Below are 18988 nucleotides of genomic sequence, written 5' to 3' on the forward strand. Positions count from 1 at the left end.
TAAAATACCTTCTGTTATTTTTAATTACTAGCCTTAGTGCTATTTGGTCACAACGGTCCAGGAACCAAGGGTGCGTGGCCTTCGGAGACTATAAGTCCTAGAATGCACCGCGGCGCCGGGCCGCCTAGGACCACAACGGCTCGCCCCTTGGCATGCCGGGAGTGGTAGTTTTCTGGCCTGCCTCTCTTCCCCGCCCTCGGGCATCCGGACCGGAGCTCGGTTCCGATCCCCTTGCCAGTGCCACGGCTCCACAGATCCACTTGTCCCCACACGGTCATCCCCCTCCTGGAGACTACCTGGGCAGGAGCCCCTGACGTCCTGGACCCGACCCGCCTCGGACCCGACCCGCCTCCTTGCGCGACAACCGGTACAACTCACCTCCCCTGCAACTCCAGACGCGATGCTCCAACTCCTGCTCCGAAGAGGACGCGCAGCCCGGTTACCACAGAAACGACGTTGCTCTCGTCACGGCGCAGGAGGTCAAAGGTCACAGAGGCCAATTCCGCTTCCGGTCTCGGAGTCCCTCTTGTTGTTGGATAGCTTTGCTGAGCGGGCGAGCCCTCAGGGTCAATTTCCGGAGTCCAGGGCTCGCCCGAGGGCTGCTGTTACAGCCATGGCGGCCTCCACCGCAGCAGGGAAGCAGAGGATCCCCAAGGTGGCCAAGGTAGGCGGCGGCGAGGGGCCTTGTGGGAGGAGGCCTGGGAGAGAGGGTGGCCCGGCCTCCGTGTTGCGCGGGGCGGGAGGGCGTGTGGTCCCGGAAGCCTGCCCGCCCCGTGCGGGGCCGCGAGGGGGAGGGTCAGCGGGTGGGACGCGCACCCCGCGTCCGCGGTCTGGGCAGGTGTTTATGCGGCGGCAGGAATCGGGTCATTCCACGCAGCTCAGCTGAGCTAGGCGGCGCGCTAGGCGCTGGGGAGCTCTCAAATCAGACACTAGGAAGTGTAAAATTGCAGCCTTGCCAAGTGCCAGTGAGGCCAAGTGGAATATGCCATGGGATACTGGGCTTGAGCGAGGAGTCTCCGGATTCACTTTGCTGAGAAGTGATAGTTAAGCTGACCCTTGAAGGCTAATAGGAGTTAGCCCAGTTGAGAGTGGAAGGAGCGAGAGTAGATGACAAGAGCTGTGTGCTGGCATCGTTTAAGTTGATTAAACCAGAAGTCTGATAGGATCTGGTTTTTCCATCGGTGGCTAGTACTTGCCGAGTGCTTGATATATGACAGGCTCTATGCTAAGCCTTTACTCTCCCTCGGGTCCGTTTCTGCAGCCCAGAAGGCTCTCTCGAGCCTGTCCTTTACTTACCATTTAGATGACTCCCGGCGATAGTGCATTTAAAGCACATAGCTCAGTGCCTGGCACTTAATACTCGTTAGACATGAGCTATCACCATTATTACCGTCATCATTCCACACAGGGCAATAAATAATATTTCTTATAATTCAATTCCATAAACTTTTATTGGGCTCCACGGGTTCAGTAGAAATATAACGTGAGCCACATGTGACTTTAAGTTCTCTCAAAGCTACAGTAAAAAGTCAAAACAGGTGATGTTAATTTCAATTATTTATTTTATTTAACCTAGTATATTCAAGATACTGGCGTTGCAACATGTAATCAATGTTAATATTCTGATTAGGTAGTTTTTTCTTTTTTTCCCACTAAGCCTTCAAAATCCAGTGTGTGTTTTACATACACAGCTGATCCCAGTTTGGACTCATCACATGTGGTTCATGGTTACTGTGTTGGACAGCACAGCTCTAAGACCTTAAGAAGCTTACAGTCTTAATGATGGGAACTTACTGAATATGTCCTTGACTTGAAATGCCATGAAAAATCGAGTGCAGTTATCTACCTGGGGCATAATTTGAAGGATTCTGTAAATAGAGGTTGAAATGCTAGATCAGATATGGCCCCACATCCTGACAAAACAGAACCTCTGGTGAGAATTTTCCTTAGGCAGCCTCAAAGTTTATCATTATACAATTCTAAAAGGGAAAACTTGCTGTTTTGGCTACCTTTTCTCTTGAGACTTCTACCTATGGCTTTGTAATAAATACAAAGATAGAAAACAAAAATTTTTTAAATATATTTAGTTTGATAGAGAAAAGGGACCTTGTCATGCAAAGAGCACATCTTGTTATAATGTTTGTAAAGTTCACATCCTAAAAAAAATGTCATTTGTTTCTTAAACCTTGTGTGAAGAGCATCTACTAAAAATAGGACTGTCTTCTGTCTTAAAAGGTGAAAAACAAAGCCCCCGCTGAGGTGCAGATAACTGCGGAGCAGCTTCTGAGAGAAGCTAAGGAAAGGGAGCTTGAGCTCCTTCCACCTCCCCCTCAACAGAAGATCACTGATGAAGAAGAATTAAATGATTACAAACTCAGGAAGAGGAAGGTCAGTCACTGCAGGATCCATCAGTCTGTTGACATGGTGGGGAGTTCATAGGTCAGAGATGGAAAAGGTCGTCACTGGTTAGAGAGATGGTAAGATAAAAGGTTAGTGGTTCTAGCCACGTGAGTAATGTAGCTTCTGGTTACCAGATGATTGCATTTTGCTGAACTTTATAAAACCTGCCATGAGTTGTCTGTCTTAAAGTATAAAGAGATTAAATCCACCAGAGACAGATTTTCAGTGTGGAATTAAAGATGGGCGGAAGTTTAACAGGCCGAACAGCTGACGGCTGGAGGAGGGTGGGCACGGCGAGGTCGCGCTGGGTGCCCCCGTGTGTAGCGCCTTCTGTGTGAAGTAGTGGAACCTGCAGAGGAGCCCTAAGAGGACCTGGGGTTCTGACCTGACCGCCGCCTCGCCCTGGGGTGGGGGTTGTTTTAAACCTCTCAGTGAGTTCTGTATGGCTTTCTGAGACATTACTGAGAGGACCTAAGTAGTCAAAAATGTTGTCTCCTTAGGAACAAGTGTAGAGTCTATTAAAATATCACTTGTTATGGACAATAAGAAAATATCAACAATTCTGCTAATCGTTCTTTCTACCTAAAGTTTTTCTCTTTGTTTGCGTATAAGACTTTTAAACACTTGTGACTGTAACCTTCTTCAGTGGGGTTCTTCTTTCTCAAGGATTCCAGGATGTGATTTCTTTTAAATAAGAACAAAATGAATAACCTTCTTAGTACAAGGATTAACAGACAAAAGCTGATGCCATTTTTAGTCATTTTCCTTTTAATTTGACTCTCTGTCTTTTGCCAGACTTTTGAAGATAACATAAGGAAAAACAGGACTGTGATTAGTAACTGGATAAAATACGCACAATGGGAGGAGAGTCTAAAGGAGATTCAGAGGTAAGATTAACCAGCATGGGATGGTGTGTGTGGAGATTCGTAAGTCACCAGATACAGAAACATGGAAAAGGCTCGAGTAAGAGCCTCGGGTGACAATTCTCAGTTTGTTCCGTGGAACCCCAAGGCTCCTTCGGGGACCTCAGGGACCACTGTGGGAGGACTGTCCTGGGTAGGGGGTGGGCTGGAGGCCCTGCGGCTGGGCTTCCCCACCCGCACCCACTCCACAGCCAGAGGTGCAGGTTCATCTGCTTTCTCTATATTGGGATTTTTTTTTTTTAATAAAAATTGATCCACTGAGACCCAGTGGCCAACAAGATGAAAACCACGACCTGACCCTTCCTGTTGTCCAGCCTCCCTGCGTCCTCCCAGTGCACCTGGCCCTCGCTGTGCCTCCCTGAACACAGCCTGTGTCCTCCCCTGGCCCTTGGCTGTTCTCTCCCTGGCGCGAGCACCCTCCCCACGCACCTTGGCCTCTGGAACTTTCCTCAAGTTCTCACCTACTGCTTAGTCTTTGCCACCAGACATTTTTATTTCTTCCCCTCTACTTGATGTAGGTCTTGCCTGTAACGTTGGTCACACCGCATTGCAATGACGTGCATGTCAGTCCTTCCCTAAGTCTTTGTAAGATTCCTGAGAACGTGGCATCTTTTCCCCTCCCCACACTCAGAACCGGCTCACAGGCAACGCTGACAGTAGCAGAGCTCCGCAGACGGTTTCACACAATTGGCCACGTGTGTTGCATGCACGTACTGCTTTTAACACCCTCCAAATCTTGCATCTCAAGGGCTCGATCCATCTACGAACGTGCTTTGGATGTGGACTATCGGAATATCACACTCTGGCTGAAATATGCAGAAATGGAAATGAAGAATCGCCAGGTGAACCACGCCCGAAATATCTGGGACCGGGCCATCACGACTCTGCCTCGGGTCAACCAGTTCTGGTAAGTTTCTGACCTAACGAAATGGCCTTTTGAGGACTATGAAGTTCTGTGCTTTTGTGTATTTATTTTATGTACATAGTTGTAATCGTATATTTTTAACCTTATATCCAAGTTTGTCTTTAAACATACTATCAGTACTTTTTAATGTCTTTTAGTCTGTTAAGCCATAATCACAATGTGTAATAGCTGTGTCATCAAAACTAAAATTAATGGGGGAGGGTACAGCTCAGTGGCAGAGTGTGTGCCTAACATGCACAAGGTCCTGGGTTCAATCCCCAGCACCTCCATTAAAGATGAGTAAATAAATAACCTAATTACCTCCCTTCCCCAAAATTAAATACATAAATAAAAATTTAAAAAACTAAAATTTAAAAAAAACCCTAAAATTTTGGTTGCAACTTTTATGCATGAGAAACTTCTTGTTGAACTAAGTAGTTTTTGAGAAAAAAGTACCCTATTTTCCAATGATTCATCTTTTTCGAATTTGTATTTTAAAAAGAAAGCGTGTTGACTTAACCTTCAGAGGAGATACAGCCCTAAACCTACTTCACGGTTAACAAGTTCAGAGCTAGAAGCTGCCAAAGGCCGTCTCTTCCTGAGGTCATCTTGACAGGGAGGGCGTTGCGGGTGGTTTGTTGAAGGTACAAGTACACGTACATGGAGGAGATGCTGGGGAACGTTGCCGGCGCCCGGCAGGTGTTCGAGCGCTGGATGGAGTGGCAGCCGGAGGAGCAGGCCTGGCACTCCTACATCAACTTCGAGCTGCGGTACAAGGAGGTGGACCGCGCCCGTGCCATCTACGAGCGATATATCCTTTGGACGAGGGCTGTGTGGCGCCCGTAGGGTCCTGGGTGCTGTTCTCGGAGGAGGGGTGGTCCTGGCTGCGACGCCTGGTCCTTGATGTTGGCCTAGAAGTCAGGGGTGCATTTCACCTGCTTCCTGACCTGCGTGCGTGTGTTCTAGGACTCAGGTTGGGCGGGGTAAATCTGTGGGCTGGGCAGTTGGGTCTCTTCCAGGGAGACTGGGTTTGTTTGTATTTTGGCGTTAACACTGTGGTTCCTTGAGGAAGATGACCTGCTGGGGCCCTGGCCACTGCAGCCAGGCCTGCTTTTTTCTGGGACGTATGTTATTAGCACTCTTACCGGAGTCTGTCCAGAAGTTTGCTGATGACTGCCTGGGACCTCAGCGCGTCGGGAGTGACTGCCTGTGCCCTGATGTCCTCGTCTTTAAGGACGGAGTGAAAACCCCCACTGCGGGCTGGCTGTGAGGAGGGGATGATGACACGGGACAGCGCTCGCAGCAGTGGAAGTAGTTGACTTTATAATCTGTGACTTCTACCTGCTAAAACTTATTTGTAATCCCAAAATCAGTACTGGCGTCCCATTGGCAGTTGTTGGCACACAAGCTCAGAGTGACAGAAAACTTGAATCAGCCGAGGCACATGGTCCCAGTTGAGAACAAACAAAACGACCACCTGCTGTCTTGTCTGCTCTCAGGCAGAGGTTACCTGGGCGGGGGACGGGAGGGGTGGTGCAGCGCAGAGCAGGACGCGTGGGCTCTGGGGCCAGTTGGTGGGGGCTGCGTAGTGGGTGGCCCCGGGCAAGTCACTGAAGACTTCTGAAGCTTGTTTTCTCTTTTATAAAATGAAGTAGAAGCTACCAGCATTAGCTGTCTTTAGGATTGAGGACCACAGCCCACGCGCGACGTGCACGTGTGAGCCCCGCCTCCCTGCGGCGGTGGTTCGGTGCTCTCCGCTGGCGGTGGCGGCGTGACTTCACAGAACACGACCGCTGCGGGACGCAAGGCTCCCCTTCCCTCTGCAGGTTTAAGGTCTTGGTCAAGACTGCTCATTTTGATGTTACTAGTTTGACAAAAGCATTTACAGTGCTCACTGTGTGCCAGGCTCCATTCTGAGCACCGCGCGGGTACTGTCATTTCATTCCCACGACAGCCCTGCGATGCAGGGACCGCTGTGTTCTACAGAGGGCGCCGCCGACGCAGCGGATGGGGTCTCAGGGCGGGGGATGATGGAGGCGGGGTTCGAGCCCTCAGCCCTGCTGGCTGTGCTGCTACTTGGGAATCAGTGACTTCCTCAAAGCAGGGAGATTCAGAGTAGACACATCCTGTTAAGTGACGTGGTGAGTCACAGCTTTCTCTCTTGGTTCTGGTTAGCAGTTCTCCTTTTGTGACGTGTGTTTTTCTTAGTCATTACTTGAAATTTTAATGTTCTTGAGCGAACGCTGTAATAGGTGCCCTACATTGAGCACGTCCTTTTGGCTAGAAATGGCCAAGAGTTTCACACACATTTTTCTCATTTGATGCTGGCGATCATCGGATGGGGTTGGTTGGTATTATTTTTCTCTATTTCTAGATGATAAAACTGAGGCTAAGAGAAGAGAAATGACTTGTCCACATCACATGGCTAGTAACAAGGCTCAGCTTTTTCACGGCTGCAAACCCCTGCGTGGACCACTGAGCGAGCCCTGGAGGAGGCCAGACCTCGGTGGCCCCAGGTCGGGTGGTCTCCGCCTCGATGTGTCTTACCACCCGCTAGCCATGCTGTGTGTCGTTGGGGCTTTGGCTTTGGGTTTGTTTTTGTTTTGAAGCCACGTCATCCTGCCCGGTGTTTCTTTAACCCCCTCCCCACTTGTTCTCGTGCACCCCGACGTGAAGAACTGGACCAAGTACGCCCGCTTTGAGGAGAAGCACGGCTACTTCGCCCACGCGCGGAAGGTGTACGAGAGGGCCGTGGAGTTCTTCGGGGACGAGCACATGGACGAGCACCTGTACGTCGCCTTTGCCAAATTTGAGGAAAATCAGAAAGAAGTAAGCAGACGTGAAAGGACTCGGTTACGTTGCAGAACAGCTTAGAGGAGGTGCTGCTTGTGCACATTGTGTTCATTCCCATGTTCTTGCTCACTTACCCTTGGAGAAATGTTTCAGGATACAAGACCCTGGTTTCTCAGGGAAGACAGCATACCTTGTGGCTCAGCTGCAGGTGGGGAGCGAGTGATTAGAGACAGTATCGTAAGTGTCATGACTTCGTCGTGCTTTGCTTGAAAAATAAGTCTTTCAGCTGAGAATGAGAATGTTATCTACAAGCTGTGTGAGTCGTGTGGGGTCCTGATCAAAGGGCTTCACGGCTAGTGAACCTGGGAGACCAGAAGCCCAGAGGCCGCAGTGCAGAGAGAATTTCTTCACAAGTCAGTCAGTTCTCTTCTCCGGTAGCGTATACAGAAAGTGACCCTGCAAAGTAGCTCAAATAACACAGGATCGGGAGGGGTCAGCTGAGGTCTGAGTGCAGGGCCTGGCACGGGTCGCAGTAGGGAGCCCCGATTCTGCCCTGAGGCCCGTGGAGGTACTGAGGGTTTTAATTAAGCAGGAGCAGCTGGGACACAGTCCTGCTGTAAGGAGGGCCTCTGGCTGATGGATGGAGGTTGTCCTAGGGGGAGGGGGCTGGAGCGGAAGTGGGACACTTGGACCGGTTCTGGGAGAAGTGGAGATGGAGCGGCTGGGGCCCAGGGAGGGGCAGGCGCAGGGCTGTGCTGAAGGTAGAGGTGGCCGGGCTGTGGGGGCAACGAGTGTGGGACTGAGGGCTCTGGGAGGACTCGGGTTGAGCCAGTGCCCCGTGGCAGGGGTGGTTCACCAAGCTGGGGCGTCTGAGGTGTGCATGCGTGGATGGCGTCTGTGGGCTGGGCGGGGAAGGCTGCTCCACGCGAGGCTCGGGGAGTGCGGCAGCCCCTCCTGCCTGAGCGGCTCAGCAGAAGGGAGAAGAAAAGTCGTGTTTTGAGGCCTCACATTCCGACTTAGAAGTAACATCTGATGTCGTGATTACTTCCCACGCTATGACTTGAATGACAATTCTGTGTCCTGGAAGCTCATCGTCCCGTCTGCTTTCAGTTTGAGAGGGTGCGAGTGATCTACAAGTACGCCCTGGACAGGATTTCAAAGCAGGAGGCCCAAGAGCTCTTTAAAAACTACACCATCTTTGAGAAGAAGTTTGGTGACAGGCGGGGCATCGAAGACATCATTGTGAGCAAACGGAGATTCCAGTATGAGGAAGAAGTGAAGGTGAGTGCAGGGTCCGCGCCACGCTGCAGTGAGCGAACCTGCCTGCCTGCGCTGGCTGCGGTGCCGCGAGTCGGGGCTCCCAGTGATCACTCCCTCCATCCCGTGTCTGCAGTAAACAGGTGGCAACTGCAGGCCGGTGGGAATGAGCAGGGCTGGTAGAAAAGGCAGGCAGGCCGCACAGGAGTTTGCCCCTCACATGCTGGAAGTCATTTTATGGGTTGCTGGTTGTGTCCTGTAGAAATTGAGCAAAAGAAACCTGGAATCCATTTGAGCTCATTTTTTTTGAAAGAAGGTGGAAGAGTCAGAGATTGATCCAAAAACCCCATTTTTGTTCATTACCCTTTAGCTTAACTGCTTGAACAAAAGACACATTGTAGTTACGGTTCCATTCTCTTCTCTGTCTGTAAGGTACTGTTTTGATTGGAGTTCAAAGGTAGTAATGTTTTTCTTTACTCTTCTGCTGTGTATTTAAAAATACTTCTGCTTGGTCCAGTTAATTCAGAAATCTCCAAAGGACCAAGTCTGGTGTTAAATGAGGTCAGTGGGGGTACGTTCAAGATGTGTCACTATTGAAGAGGTTGGTTTTGCGACTGTGCGCTTGGTATAATTCCATTGTAATTTTAAATCTAGATATAATGCTATGTACGTACTCACATATGTAAACAAATACCCTTACAGAAACAGAAGTCTGTTTTTATAGCCATAGATACTGGGAAGTTTACAGAGTCACCAGGAGGCTGGAGGACCGGGCTTGGACGACAGGCAGGAATCAAGGCAGTTGCAGAGGGTCCTGAAGCAGGAGGTGGGACAGTCCCATTTCAGTCCGGCCAAGAGTGACTGTCCCACCCATGGACACCACTTCACGGACCAGCTCTAAATGTGCTTCACTTCTGGTCACCCGCTCAGATGAGGCAGACCCTCGAGCAGGGCTCCTTAATTGGCCCAGTGCGGTGGCTGCGGGGGGGCGGGAAGGCGGGGGCCGGCCCCTTCCCCTCTGTAGGGGAGGCGTCGCAGGGCGCTGCCCAGAACAGTGGTCTTCGCTGATGACCAGGTGCTCCTTCGTTTAGGGGAAAAAAAACAGTTATTAACCGATTTTGAGATATTTGCCTCTAAGTCATTTTTCCATTTATACCTTTTACAAAAATTAAAAATTAGCATAGTCCAGAGAAGTAGGCTGGTGTAGGTGAAAGGCGCTTCGCTGAGGGACATCTGTTCCATATTCCTTGTCCATTTCTATTTATAACATCTCAAGAATGGCATTTTTTTAAACGAAACAGCACACGAAATCTAGAAAAAAGCAGCTGAAATACAGAAGGTCGGTCTGGTGCCGGCTCCGGCTCCCCGGGCCCCGCCGGCGCAGCCCTCGGCCGGCTTCCACCCCTTGGACCTGTCTCCCTAGGCCAACCCGCACAACTACGACGCGTGGTTCGACTACCTGCGCCTGGTGGAGAGCGACGCGGAGGCGGAGGCGGTGCGGGAGGTGTACGAGCGCGCCGTCGCACACGTGCCGCCCGTGCCCGAGAAGAGGCACTGGCGGCGCTACATCTACCTGTGGGTCAACTACGCGCTGTACGAGGAGCTGGAGGCCAAGGTGGGCGGGGCCCGCGCTCCCCCCCCCCCCCGCCCGCCCCGTCCTAGGGCGGGGCTTCCCCTGCAGACTGACAGCACCCCCCCCCCCCCCCCCCCCCCGCGCGGCCCCGTAGCTGCACGTTCCCTCTGAGTGTCCCTGCCTCTGTACGCCTGTGGTGGGCGCCGCTCGGCTGCTCTTAGTTTTGGTGGAGACTTTTAAGCCTGGAGGCACAACCAGATTATTACTTGGAACTTGCAGGGGAACAGTGAACCAGCCCTTAGTTTAATTATCTATAGTTTCCTGGGTTTTCTCAGAAATAGGGATCTTAGCTGGATTGCACATCCTTGCATTTGGTAAGGATCAAGTGGAATTGTCAGGAACTGGATGTGTGTAAGTTAATAAAAGATAACCTTTGGCTCGTACATGAGACTGTGGAACGTCTTTGTTTCTGCTCTCAGGCAAAGGCCTTTCCACAGAGAAACTCTCGGTATCTTGACGCCTATATTGTTGGTGAGTCTTTGATCACAGTTTGATGGCCAAAGGTAGTTCACTTTTGATCATAAATAGAATCAGGGTTTGAAAATAAAAACTGAAGGAAACATACTCAGTGTTGGGGTTACACGTTTTTACTAATGGTAAAATCAGCATTTTTACTAATGGTAAAATCAGCATTAGTAACAGACCTGAATGTTTTGTGAAATTTTCTTACCCTGATGCAGGATCCCGAGAGGACAAGACAGGTTTACCAAGCCTCTTTGGAACTAATTCCTCATAAAAAGGTACGTTTGGTCCAAGCGTTCTGTTCCAGATGCATCGAAATCCTGTGTCTGTTGCTTGTGACCAGGTTCAGTGAAACAGTATTGACGACTTCCCTGTGCTCGCCTCCACGAAAAACATAAGCAAGATACGCTGTTCGCCTCTGAAAACAGCTTACCATCCAGTTGAGGGGACCGCCTGTGTTAAGTGACAGATGACCCACACAGATGATCATGTAGAATTTCAGAGGAGGGTGGTCACTGGGGTAGACTGAGCAGAAGGATGGGGCACAGGAACAGCCCGCAGGTGTCTGGTGGCGCCCCAGTGCACATGTGCAGACGTGGGGAACACACGTGTGTTCTAGAAATGGCTGACGATCTCTGCCAGATTTCCCAGCACAAGAAACAGGTATTGATCGAGTTACCTTCTAGGATAGAGGGGGATATTCTGTGATTACTGTTCATATTTCTGTCAAATATTGTCATCTTAGCTTATAAGCAAGAAAATACATCTGTCTTAGCTTTGAAGTTTCAGGGAAATTTGTGGCCTTTGTTAATTTAAATTTAACTTAATTGAATTTTTGTGCTTCTATTTTCTAGTTCACATTTGCCAAAATGTGGTTACTATATGCACAGTTTGAAATAAGACAGAAAAATTTACCATTTGCCAGGAGAGCTTTGGTAAGTAAAGAAAGGATCAAGCTGCACTGTAGAGTTCTTTGAGAAGGAAGTTGAAACCTTAGTGCTTACAAGTTAGTACTAAGAAGGCAACAGAAATACTGTGCCCTTGTCACCTGAGACGCGTCAGAAAACACGTGGCCTTTGAAGAAAGACTGAGGAGTGATGCTGAGATGGTCCTTTGTCAGCACCGGAACCTTCCAGCTGCCAGGTCCTCCTCTGGCTGCAGAGATGGGATCTTAGGCTAGAGCTCAGATCAGATCTGCGGTAGTCTGATCCTCTACAGGACTTCGGGTGCACTGAATGCACCTCCCTCTTAACACGTGCTCTACAACTTCCTGGTAGGCGCAGAAGCAGTTATCCTTCCGATAACGCACCAGGCCGTGGGCTGTGAGGCAGGGTTCGTTCCTTGATGAGCCTTCAGTTGTGGGAGGTGTTGTCCATCCCTCATCCACGTTCCCTATGAGATCTTGGGAAACTAAGTGAAATTCAAACTAGCTTTCCAGACAGTTCTGCAACACTGTCTTTTCTGAACAGGCACCCGTGGGCACAGAGCCTCTTGACCCCCGAGTGAATTGGAAGGTTTCCTTCGGGCTCTGTCAGGAGCAGGCATGAGCAGTCCGATGCCACACGGGTAGGGGGCTCGCCGTGGTGATGCTCCGAGGCTCCTGCTCGCGGAGAGCTGCTTCTAGGGCAGGCGGGCGGTGTCTGTGCGCAGGTCAGACCCACGCAGGCATCACAGCGGTTGGTCCTCTTTTCCAGGGAACTTCCATAGGCAAGTGTCCGAAGAACAAGCTGTTTAAAGGCTACATTGAACTGGAGCTACAGCTTCGAGAGTTTGACAGATGCCGGAAGCTTTATGAGAAGTTCCTGGAGTTTGGACCTGAAAATTGTACCTCTTGGATTAAATTTGCAGAATTAGAGACAATCCTTGGCGACATCGAGAGAGCACGGGCGATCTACGAGTTAGCCATCAGTCAGCCGCGCCTGGACATGCCAGAGGTGGGGCTCTCGAGCTCAAGTGGCTTCTAGCCGCACGTGACCATCTAAGACAGGAGGTGGGGGAAGCAGCCCTCAGTCGGGTCCCAGAGCACAGCAGAGCCGCACTGTGAGGCCAGGATGACGTGGGTGTTACGGGTGGGTGGCGGGCTCCTCCCTTTCTCACACAGAAGGCTGAGGGTGCGGGCCGGGGCAGCCCAGCCGAGGCCGCCTGGAGAGCAGGCGAGACCCAGGAGGAGTCTGCGCGTCCCCGGGTTCTCCGGGCGCGGCTCTGCCTGGGTTAGGCCCTAACTGAACCGGGGTGTTCCTGGAGGTGCTGCTGTCACTGTGGGGAGTCCTGGGTGGCCCCAGGGCCGCAGATCATCCCTGCAGGGGCCAAGCTTAAGCCACAAGGTGGCGCCAGACGGCAGCTAGGACCGATTTGAATCCCTCAGGAACCAGTGAGCTCACTCAGCCGTTTTGTTGGTCTTGCACTAACGCGCCCCTGCACCGGATGGTTCACCAGGCCCACTGACTGCGGTGGGCCAGGGCTTTACGTGTCACCGGCCCCACCAGCTGGCCTCAGCTGCTCCCCAGACTGCAGCTCCCCCCCTAGACTGCAGCTCTCCCCCCCCCCAGACTGCAGCTCTCCGCCTAGGCTGCAGTTCCCCCCTAGGCTGCAGCTTCCCATCCCAGACTGCAGCTCCCACAGACTGTGGCTCCTCCCAGACTGCAGCCCCCACCCTGCAACTGCAGCTCCCGTCCCCCGGCTGCAGCTCCTCCCCTATGCTGCAGCTCCCCTCCCAGGCTGCAGCTCCCCCCAGGCTACAGGTCCCTCCAGACTGCAGGTCCCCCCAGACTGCAGGCCCCCCCAGACTGCAGCTCCCTGACATTCAGGCCACGGCTTACTCGTCCCTGTGCCCTGACAGGCTGTACTGAGCAAGTGGGCAGCTGTTCAGTGGCTGCTAGTTGAGCTGAGCTCAGACACATCACGGAAGTCACAGTGGAGGTAAAGCTGGTGTGTCTAGTGCGTGCTGGCTGATGTAGGGCTGTTTCCTCCCCACAAGTTCATTGTATGTGCAGGGTCATGACAGTGCCCGGGAGATCTGGTAGGTTTCTCTGCTCTTCTTGATAGCCCAACATTTGAGAAACTCCAAAAGAGAATCCAAAAATTAATCCAAGGTCTTTTTTCTCATAATCTAGAATCCTGGCCAGTTTTGTCCAGCTTGTAAACAGCGGTGTCATTTGCTGTATCCACACACTGTCTGTTCTTTACTTAACTCGTGAAAGTTCTGGGTTCCTGATGTCCTAGTTGGAGTGCTATTAGGCTGTGTTTTGGAGAGGGTCACGTTGCTTCTTAAATGTCGAGGCCGACATGGGACGTTTTCTTTCTTAGGTGCTTTGGAAATCATACATTGATTTTGAAATCGAGCAGGAAGAAACTGAGAGAACCCGGAATCTTTATCGACGACTGCTTCAGCGCACGCAGCACGTCAAGGTACCCTCTGCTTCGCGGGGGGGCTGATTTCCCTCGTGTCAGCGGTCCTGAAGAACTAGTATATTTCTGTATTTAAAAAATTTTTGTAACATATATTTATTTTCAATGGCTTCCTTCCTTTTACAGAGAGCTTGTGAGCCTCAGAGGACTTTGGAATGTTAAGCTTATACCTGGTCAATACACTGCATGTGAATAACTTTGGTATTACAGAGTTGAATAAAAAGTTAAACTTTCAGGATTTGAAAACTACATCAGCCAGTTTATTGGCTATAGAAAGCAGCAGGCTGCTTCAGCTGCAGCATGTAGTCGGTGTGTTATGTTGTCTGGTATACTAGTGATGAACACGTTAGCGTGTCCAGGTGTCATTAACAGGAAGTTAGCTTTATTATCATATCGTTTTCTGGGTGACATGGTTAATTTGGTTCTGTACTTTTTTTTTTAAAGGTATGGATCAGTTTTGCACAGTTTGAGTTGTCTTCAGGGAAAGAAGGAAGCGTGGCTAAATGCAGACAAATCTACGAAGAGGCGAACAAAACCATGCGAAACTGTGAGGAAAAGGAAGAGAGACTTATGCTGCTGGAATCTTGGCGAAGCTTTGAAGATGAATTTGGAACAGTGTCAGATAAGGAGAGAGTCGACAAGCTCATGCCAGAGAAAGTCAAGAAGAGAAGAAAGGTGCAGGCTGATGACGGGGTAAGGACGAGCCCCCGGAGCTGGTCCCCACGTGCAGTCTGAGGCCCCGGGGGGTCGGGGGGAGACACAGCTGGGTGTGTGCTCCCCCCAGGGGGCGAGGAAGGGGGAGGTTGGCAAAGGCTTCTGCTGGAACTCTGAAGTCTGGTGTTTCTGGAGCATCAAGCAGGAAGTTAGGGTGGAGGGAACTGAAAACTCAGCCATTAGGTCGGAGCCAATCCAGAGAAGGCTTTGCAGGCAGTGCAAGGCGTCTCCTGCAGGCGATTTGAGGGGCTTGGTTGGAGGACCATCTGTCGGGAGGCTGTTGGAAACAAAGCAAGTGGTGGTGGGAGCCGGCACCAGAGCGATCTTTGGGAAGCAAGCTCAGCGCCCTGTTGGAGGTGGGATGTGAGGGCGGGGAGCCAGACTAACCTCAGGTGTACGGCCTTCACCACTGGGTAAAGATTCAGTAAATCTTGAGAAATTTAAAATCTGACATGGAAGACTGCAAGATGGGGTTGAAGACGCCCACTGCCTCCTTGGTTGACCATGGAGAACTGTGCTTGAATTTTTAGAATTTTTTCCACTGGGTTTTTAGCTCTCAGAAGCACCATTTGACAGCAGTTACTGACTCCCGATCTTCCGGGCCCAGCCCTCGTTCTTTCTGTCGTAGACTTTGATGTTACTTTGCAAAATGAAGAGAAGTTGAATTTGAACCCTGGGTTTCCCAGTGAAAACTCTAGTCAAATGCATTTCAGCCACATGGTAGCTCATCTTTTAACTGTCTTGCTTCTCTAGTCTGACGCAGGCTGGGAAGAATACTATGATTACATCTTTCCGGAGGATGCTGCCAACCAGCCCAACCTCCGGCTCCTGGCCATGGCCAAGCTCTGGAAGAAACAGCAGCAGGAGAAGGAGGCTGGGGAGCAGGACCCGGACAAGGACCCTGCAGACAGTGAACCCGGGCCTTCTGGTCCCTGTTGACAGACTTTTTATTATTTTTATAAATTTACATTTTGGAACTCTTGTGATTCGTGTTAAGTTTTTGGATATTTCACTGATAATGAATTGATAATCTCTGACAACTATTTTTTGAATTATTTTTAAAATGCTCTGGGGTTAGTTAGGGGTGGGGTTTGCAAGTAAAGGAATTTTTTTAACTGCTAGATTTCTTTATCTGAGTCTAACTGTTTTGTGTCCCCATTGTGCATAAGGAAATCTGATTAAGGTAATGCTTAGCATCTATTTTAGATGGAACCACAGGCTTCAAAAAGTCCTTTTCTAGAGGTTTTTAAGTTACATTCCACAGTAACTTCTAAGGTAAAGTTTTCTCGTACTTGTCTTCTTCATATTTTTCTGCATTCATCTGAAACCTGTAACTTACTCACATCTTAAGAGTCACGCTGACATGCGTGTGTGCCATTCCCAGCTCTGCCACCTAGTGATACGAACCTCTATTTTTAGTTTCTTCTCATAAAATGACAGCATTTTGAAGATTATAGTAGAAAAGAATATACCTGGGACAGAGTAAGTGCCCAGTAAAGTGTTCATTCCCAGCCACTTTTTTAAATAGACGTTCATTCCTCATGGACTCTATCTATATTACTTTCAGGGTTTTTTTTCTGTAATTGAAGTACAGTCATAGTGTGTCAATTTCTGGTTACAGCACACTGTCCCAGTCATGCATGTACATACATATATTTGTTTTCATATTCTTTTTCATTGAAGGTTATTACAAGATACTAAACATAGTTCCCGGTGCTGTACAGAACAAACTTTTTTAAAATCTATTTTTATATATAGTAGTTAACATTTGCCAAATCTCAGACTCCCAAATTTATCCCTTCCCACCCGCTTTACCTGATAACCGTAAGATTGCTTACTATGTCTGAGTCTGTCTGTTTCGTAGATGAGTTCATAGTGTCTTTCTCTTTTTTCTAGATTCCGCATACAAGTGATACCATATGGTATTTTTCTTTCTTTTTCTGGCTTACTTCACTTAGAATGTCTAACGCTCTCTAGGTCCATCCATGTTGCTGCAGTATGCATTATTATTTATGGCTGAGTAGTATTCCATTGCATGTAGATATGTACCACAACTGCTTTATCCAGTCATCTGTCCGTGGACACTTAGGCTGCTTCCATGTCTTGGTCCTCTGCTCACACTGGGGTGCATGTATCTTTTTAAATTAGAGTTTCTGCTGGATATACGCCCAGGAGTGGGGTTGCTGGGTCATCTGGTAGGTCTGTTTTTAGTTTTTTGAGGACTCTCCATACTGTTTTTGACAGTGGCTGCACCAAACTACGTTCCCCCAGCAGTGCAGGAGGGCTCCCTTTTCTCCACACCCTCTGCAGCATTTGTCGTTTGTGATTTTTTAATGACGGCCATTCTGACTGGTGTGAGTTGACACCTCATTGTAGTTTTGATTTGCATTTCTTTGGTAATTAGCAATGTTGAGCATTTTTTCATGTGCCTGTTGGCCATCTATGTCTTCATTGGAGAATTGCTTGTTTAGGTCTTCTGCCCATTTTGGGATTGGTTGGTGGTTTTTTGTTACTAAGTTGTATGAGCTGCTTATATATCCTGGAAATTAAGCCTTTGTCTGTCACAGAAATATTTTCTCCCATTCCGTAGATTGTCATTTTGCTTTGCTTATGGTTTCCTTTGCTTATATGTTTGATCAGGTCCCATTTGTTTAGTTTTGCTACTATTTTTATTGCTTTGGTAGACCGCCCTAGGAGAACACTGCTGAGATGTGTCAGAATGTTTTGCCTGTTTTCTTCTAGGAGGTTTATCATGTCTTATTTTTGTCTTTAAGCCATTTTGAGTTTACTTTTGTGTATGGAGTGAGGGAGTGTTCTCACTTCATTGGTTTATATGCAGCTGTCCAGTTTTCCCAGCACCACTCACTGAAGAGACTGTCTTTTCTCCATTGTATGTTCAGGCCTCCTTTGTTGATTAATTGGCCATAGGTCTGTGGGTTTATTTCTGGGTTCTATTCTGTTCCATTGACCCATGTCTGTTTTTGTGCCAATACCATGCTGTTTTGATGACTGGAGCTCTGTAGTACTATCTGAAGTCTGGAAGGGTTATTCCTCCTGCTTTGTTTTTTTCAATATTGCTTTGGCAATTCTGGGTCTTTTTTGATTCCATATAAATTTTAGGATTGTTTGTTCTAGTTCTATGAAAAATGTCCTGGGTAATTTGATAGGGACCACGTTGAATCTGTAGACTGCCTTGAGTAATATGGTAAATATCTGTGCCCTCTTAATGGCCATTTATACTAAGTGCTTTTGAAGACACTAGTTGGAAAGTTACAGTGACTGTATTTCTCAACAAGTTCTTTTTAACAAGAACCTTTTTGTTGAACTTCAGTTATACTGTAATCAGTTTCCCAGACTGGCTCAGCTCTGTAGTGGCTTGTTTAAAGAACAGTAATACAAGAGCTGCGATTCGGGTCCCATGCCCCAGTGAGCTTGGGAAACCCTGGGTGAAGGGTGGGCCTTGTTGACAGACCTCTCTATAGTTAGGCCTCTCAGAGCCTGTGACAGGCTCCCAGACACTGAATCCCCAGGAGCAGTGCTGGCCGAACTTCCCAAACTCAGTGGACAGGGAACCACTTCCACCCAGAATACTGGTAACCATTGCCAAGTGCTGCGCCAGAGACCGCCTGCCCGTAAAACCTGATGCCTTAAACTGAGCCCTGGTACAGAGCGTGCTAAGTGACGAAGTAAAGCAGCGGCGCGCGGGGTGATGTATTTGCTGGTTGATGATGTTACTTGTATGTTCAAGCAGAAAACGTTGGCCTTAATTAACTGGTCTGAGAGATTGTCTCCTTTAATCTGGCCTGTATTTCTCAAGCCTGTTTTTTGTTTTGTTCACTGACCAAGCTATTTGACTAGAACTGTATCATGTTCTTTCACCTGTAAGGAGAATTAGGAAATTTTTTATTTGCAAATTTGTTAGTAGATTTTCAAATGTATTCACTGTGGGGAATAAAAACTAGTCAGCGTGGTACTGAATTGTATCTTGAACGTACAAGTGTTGGCGGGCAGAAGGGACGAGGACCAGCAGGTAAAAGCAAACCTACTTTCGGCCTCGCTGCTTCAGCCGCGGGCCGGCGTCGGCTCCTGGGGTCACAGGCTCTGACCTTCAAGGACCGAGGTCTGTCCAGCCGGTGAGGAGGAACACCGAGATGCGAGCTGGCTAAGTGCGCAGGGGCACGTGAAAACAGGCCAGAATGCTACTGTAAGTGACTGGTCACAACCCCACTGTTGACGCGGCATGTACGTGTGAGCAGAGGACCAGCAGTCAGGGTCTCAGTGTGAACCCCAGCCCCACTCAGGCACGCGGCGTGCCGGTGTGAAAACGCGTGGAAGGGAAAGTTAAAGAGCTCGCTTTTCTCTCACCCGCCACTCCACCAAAGTCCTTTCAAAAGGAGGTGGTTTTTAGTCACCATTTCTGCGGGTTTCTTTAGCTGCTGCTTTTCCTCGTGGGGTATTTTCAGACTAGACTACAGGTAATGAAAAGTACGTGGA

At 49.2% G+C, this 18988-nt stretch overlaps 2 protein-coding genes across 8 annotated transcripts in view; one reads left to right on the forward strand and one right to left on the reverse strand.

Annotated features, from left to right (window-relative positions):
• CFAP61 (cilia and flagella associated protein 61) overlaps positions 1 to 596 on the reverse strand; it is a 257667-nt gene extending 257071 nt beyond the window's left edge. For all 7 annotated transcript variants that reach the window (XM_072943713.1, XM_072943712.1, XM_072943711.1 and 4 more), the window contains exon 1: positions 379 to 596. The gene's annotated coding sequence lies outside the window, so the exon portion shown is untranslated. The remainder of the gene's footprint in view (positions 1 to 378) is intronic.
• Positions 493 to 15615, forward strand: CRNKL1 (crooked neck pre-mRNA splicing factor 1). The gene is made up of 14 exons (XM_072943718.1): positions 493 to 664; positions 2236 to 2388; positions 3196 to 3287; positions 4072 to 4230; positions 4872 to 5038; positions 6878 to 7056; positions 8131 to 8301; positions 9701 to 9892; positions 10591 to 10650; positions 11227 to 11307; positions 12067 to 12306; positions 13679 to 13780; positions 14225 to 14473; positions 15248 to 15615. The coding sequence occupies exons 1-14, from the start codon at positions 614 to 616 to the stop codon at positions 15431 to 15433; spliced, it is 2082 nt and encodes a 693-aa protein (XP_072799819.1). The 5' UTR covers positions 493 to 613; the 3' UTR covers positions 15434 to 15615.
• The last annotated feature ends 3373 nt before the right edge of the window (positions 15616 to 18988 follow it).

Source organism: Vicugna pacos, chromosome 19 (genome assembly GCF_048564905.1).
Source record: "Vicugna pacos chromosome 19, VicPac4, whole genome shotgun sequence".
In the NCBI taxonomy this organism is placed as follows: Eukaryota; Metazoa; Chordata; class Mammalia; order Artiodactyla; family Camelidae; genus Vicugna; species Vicugna pacos.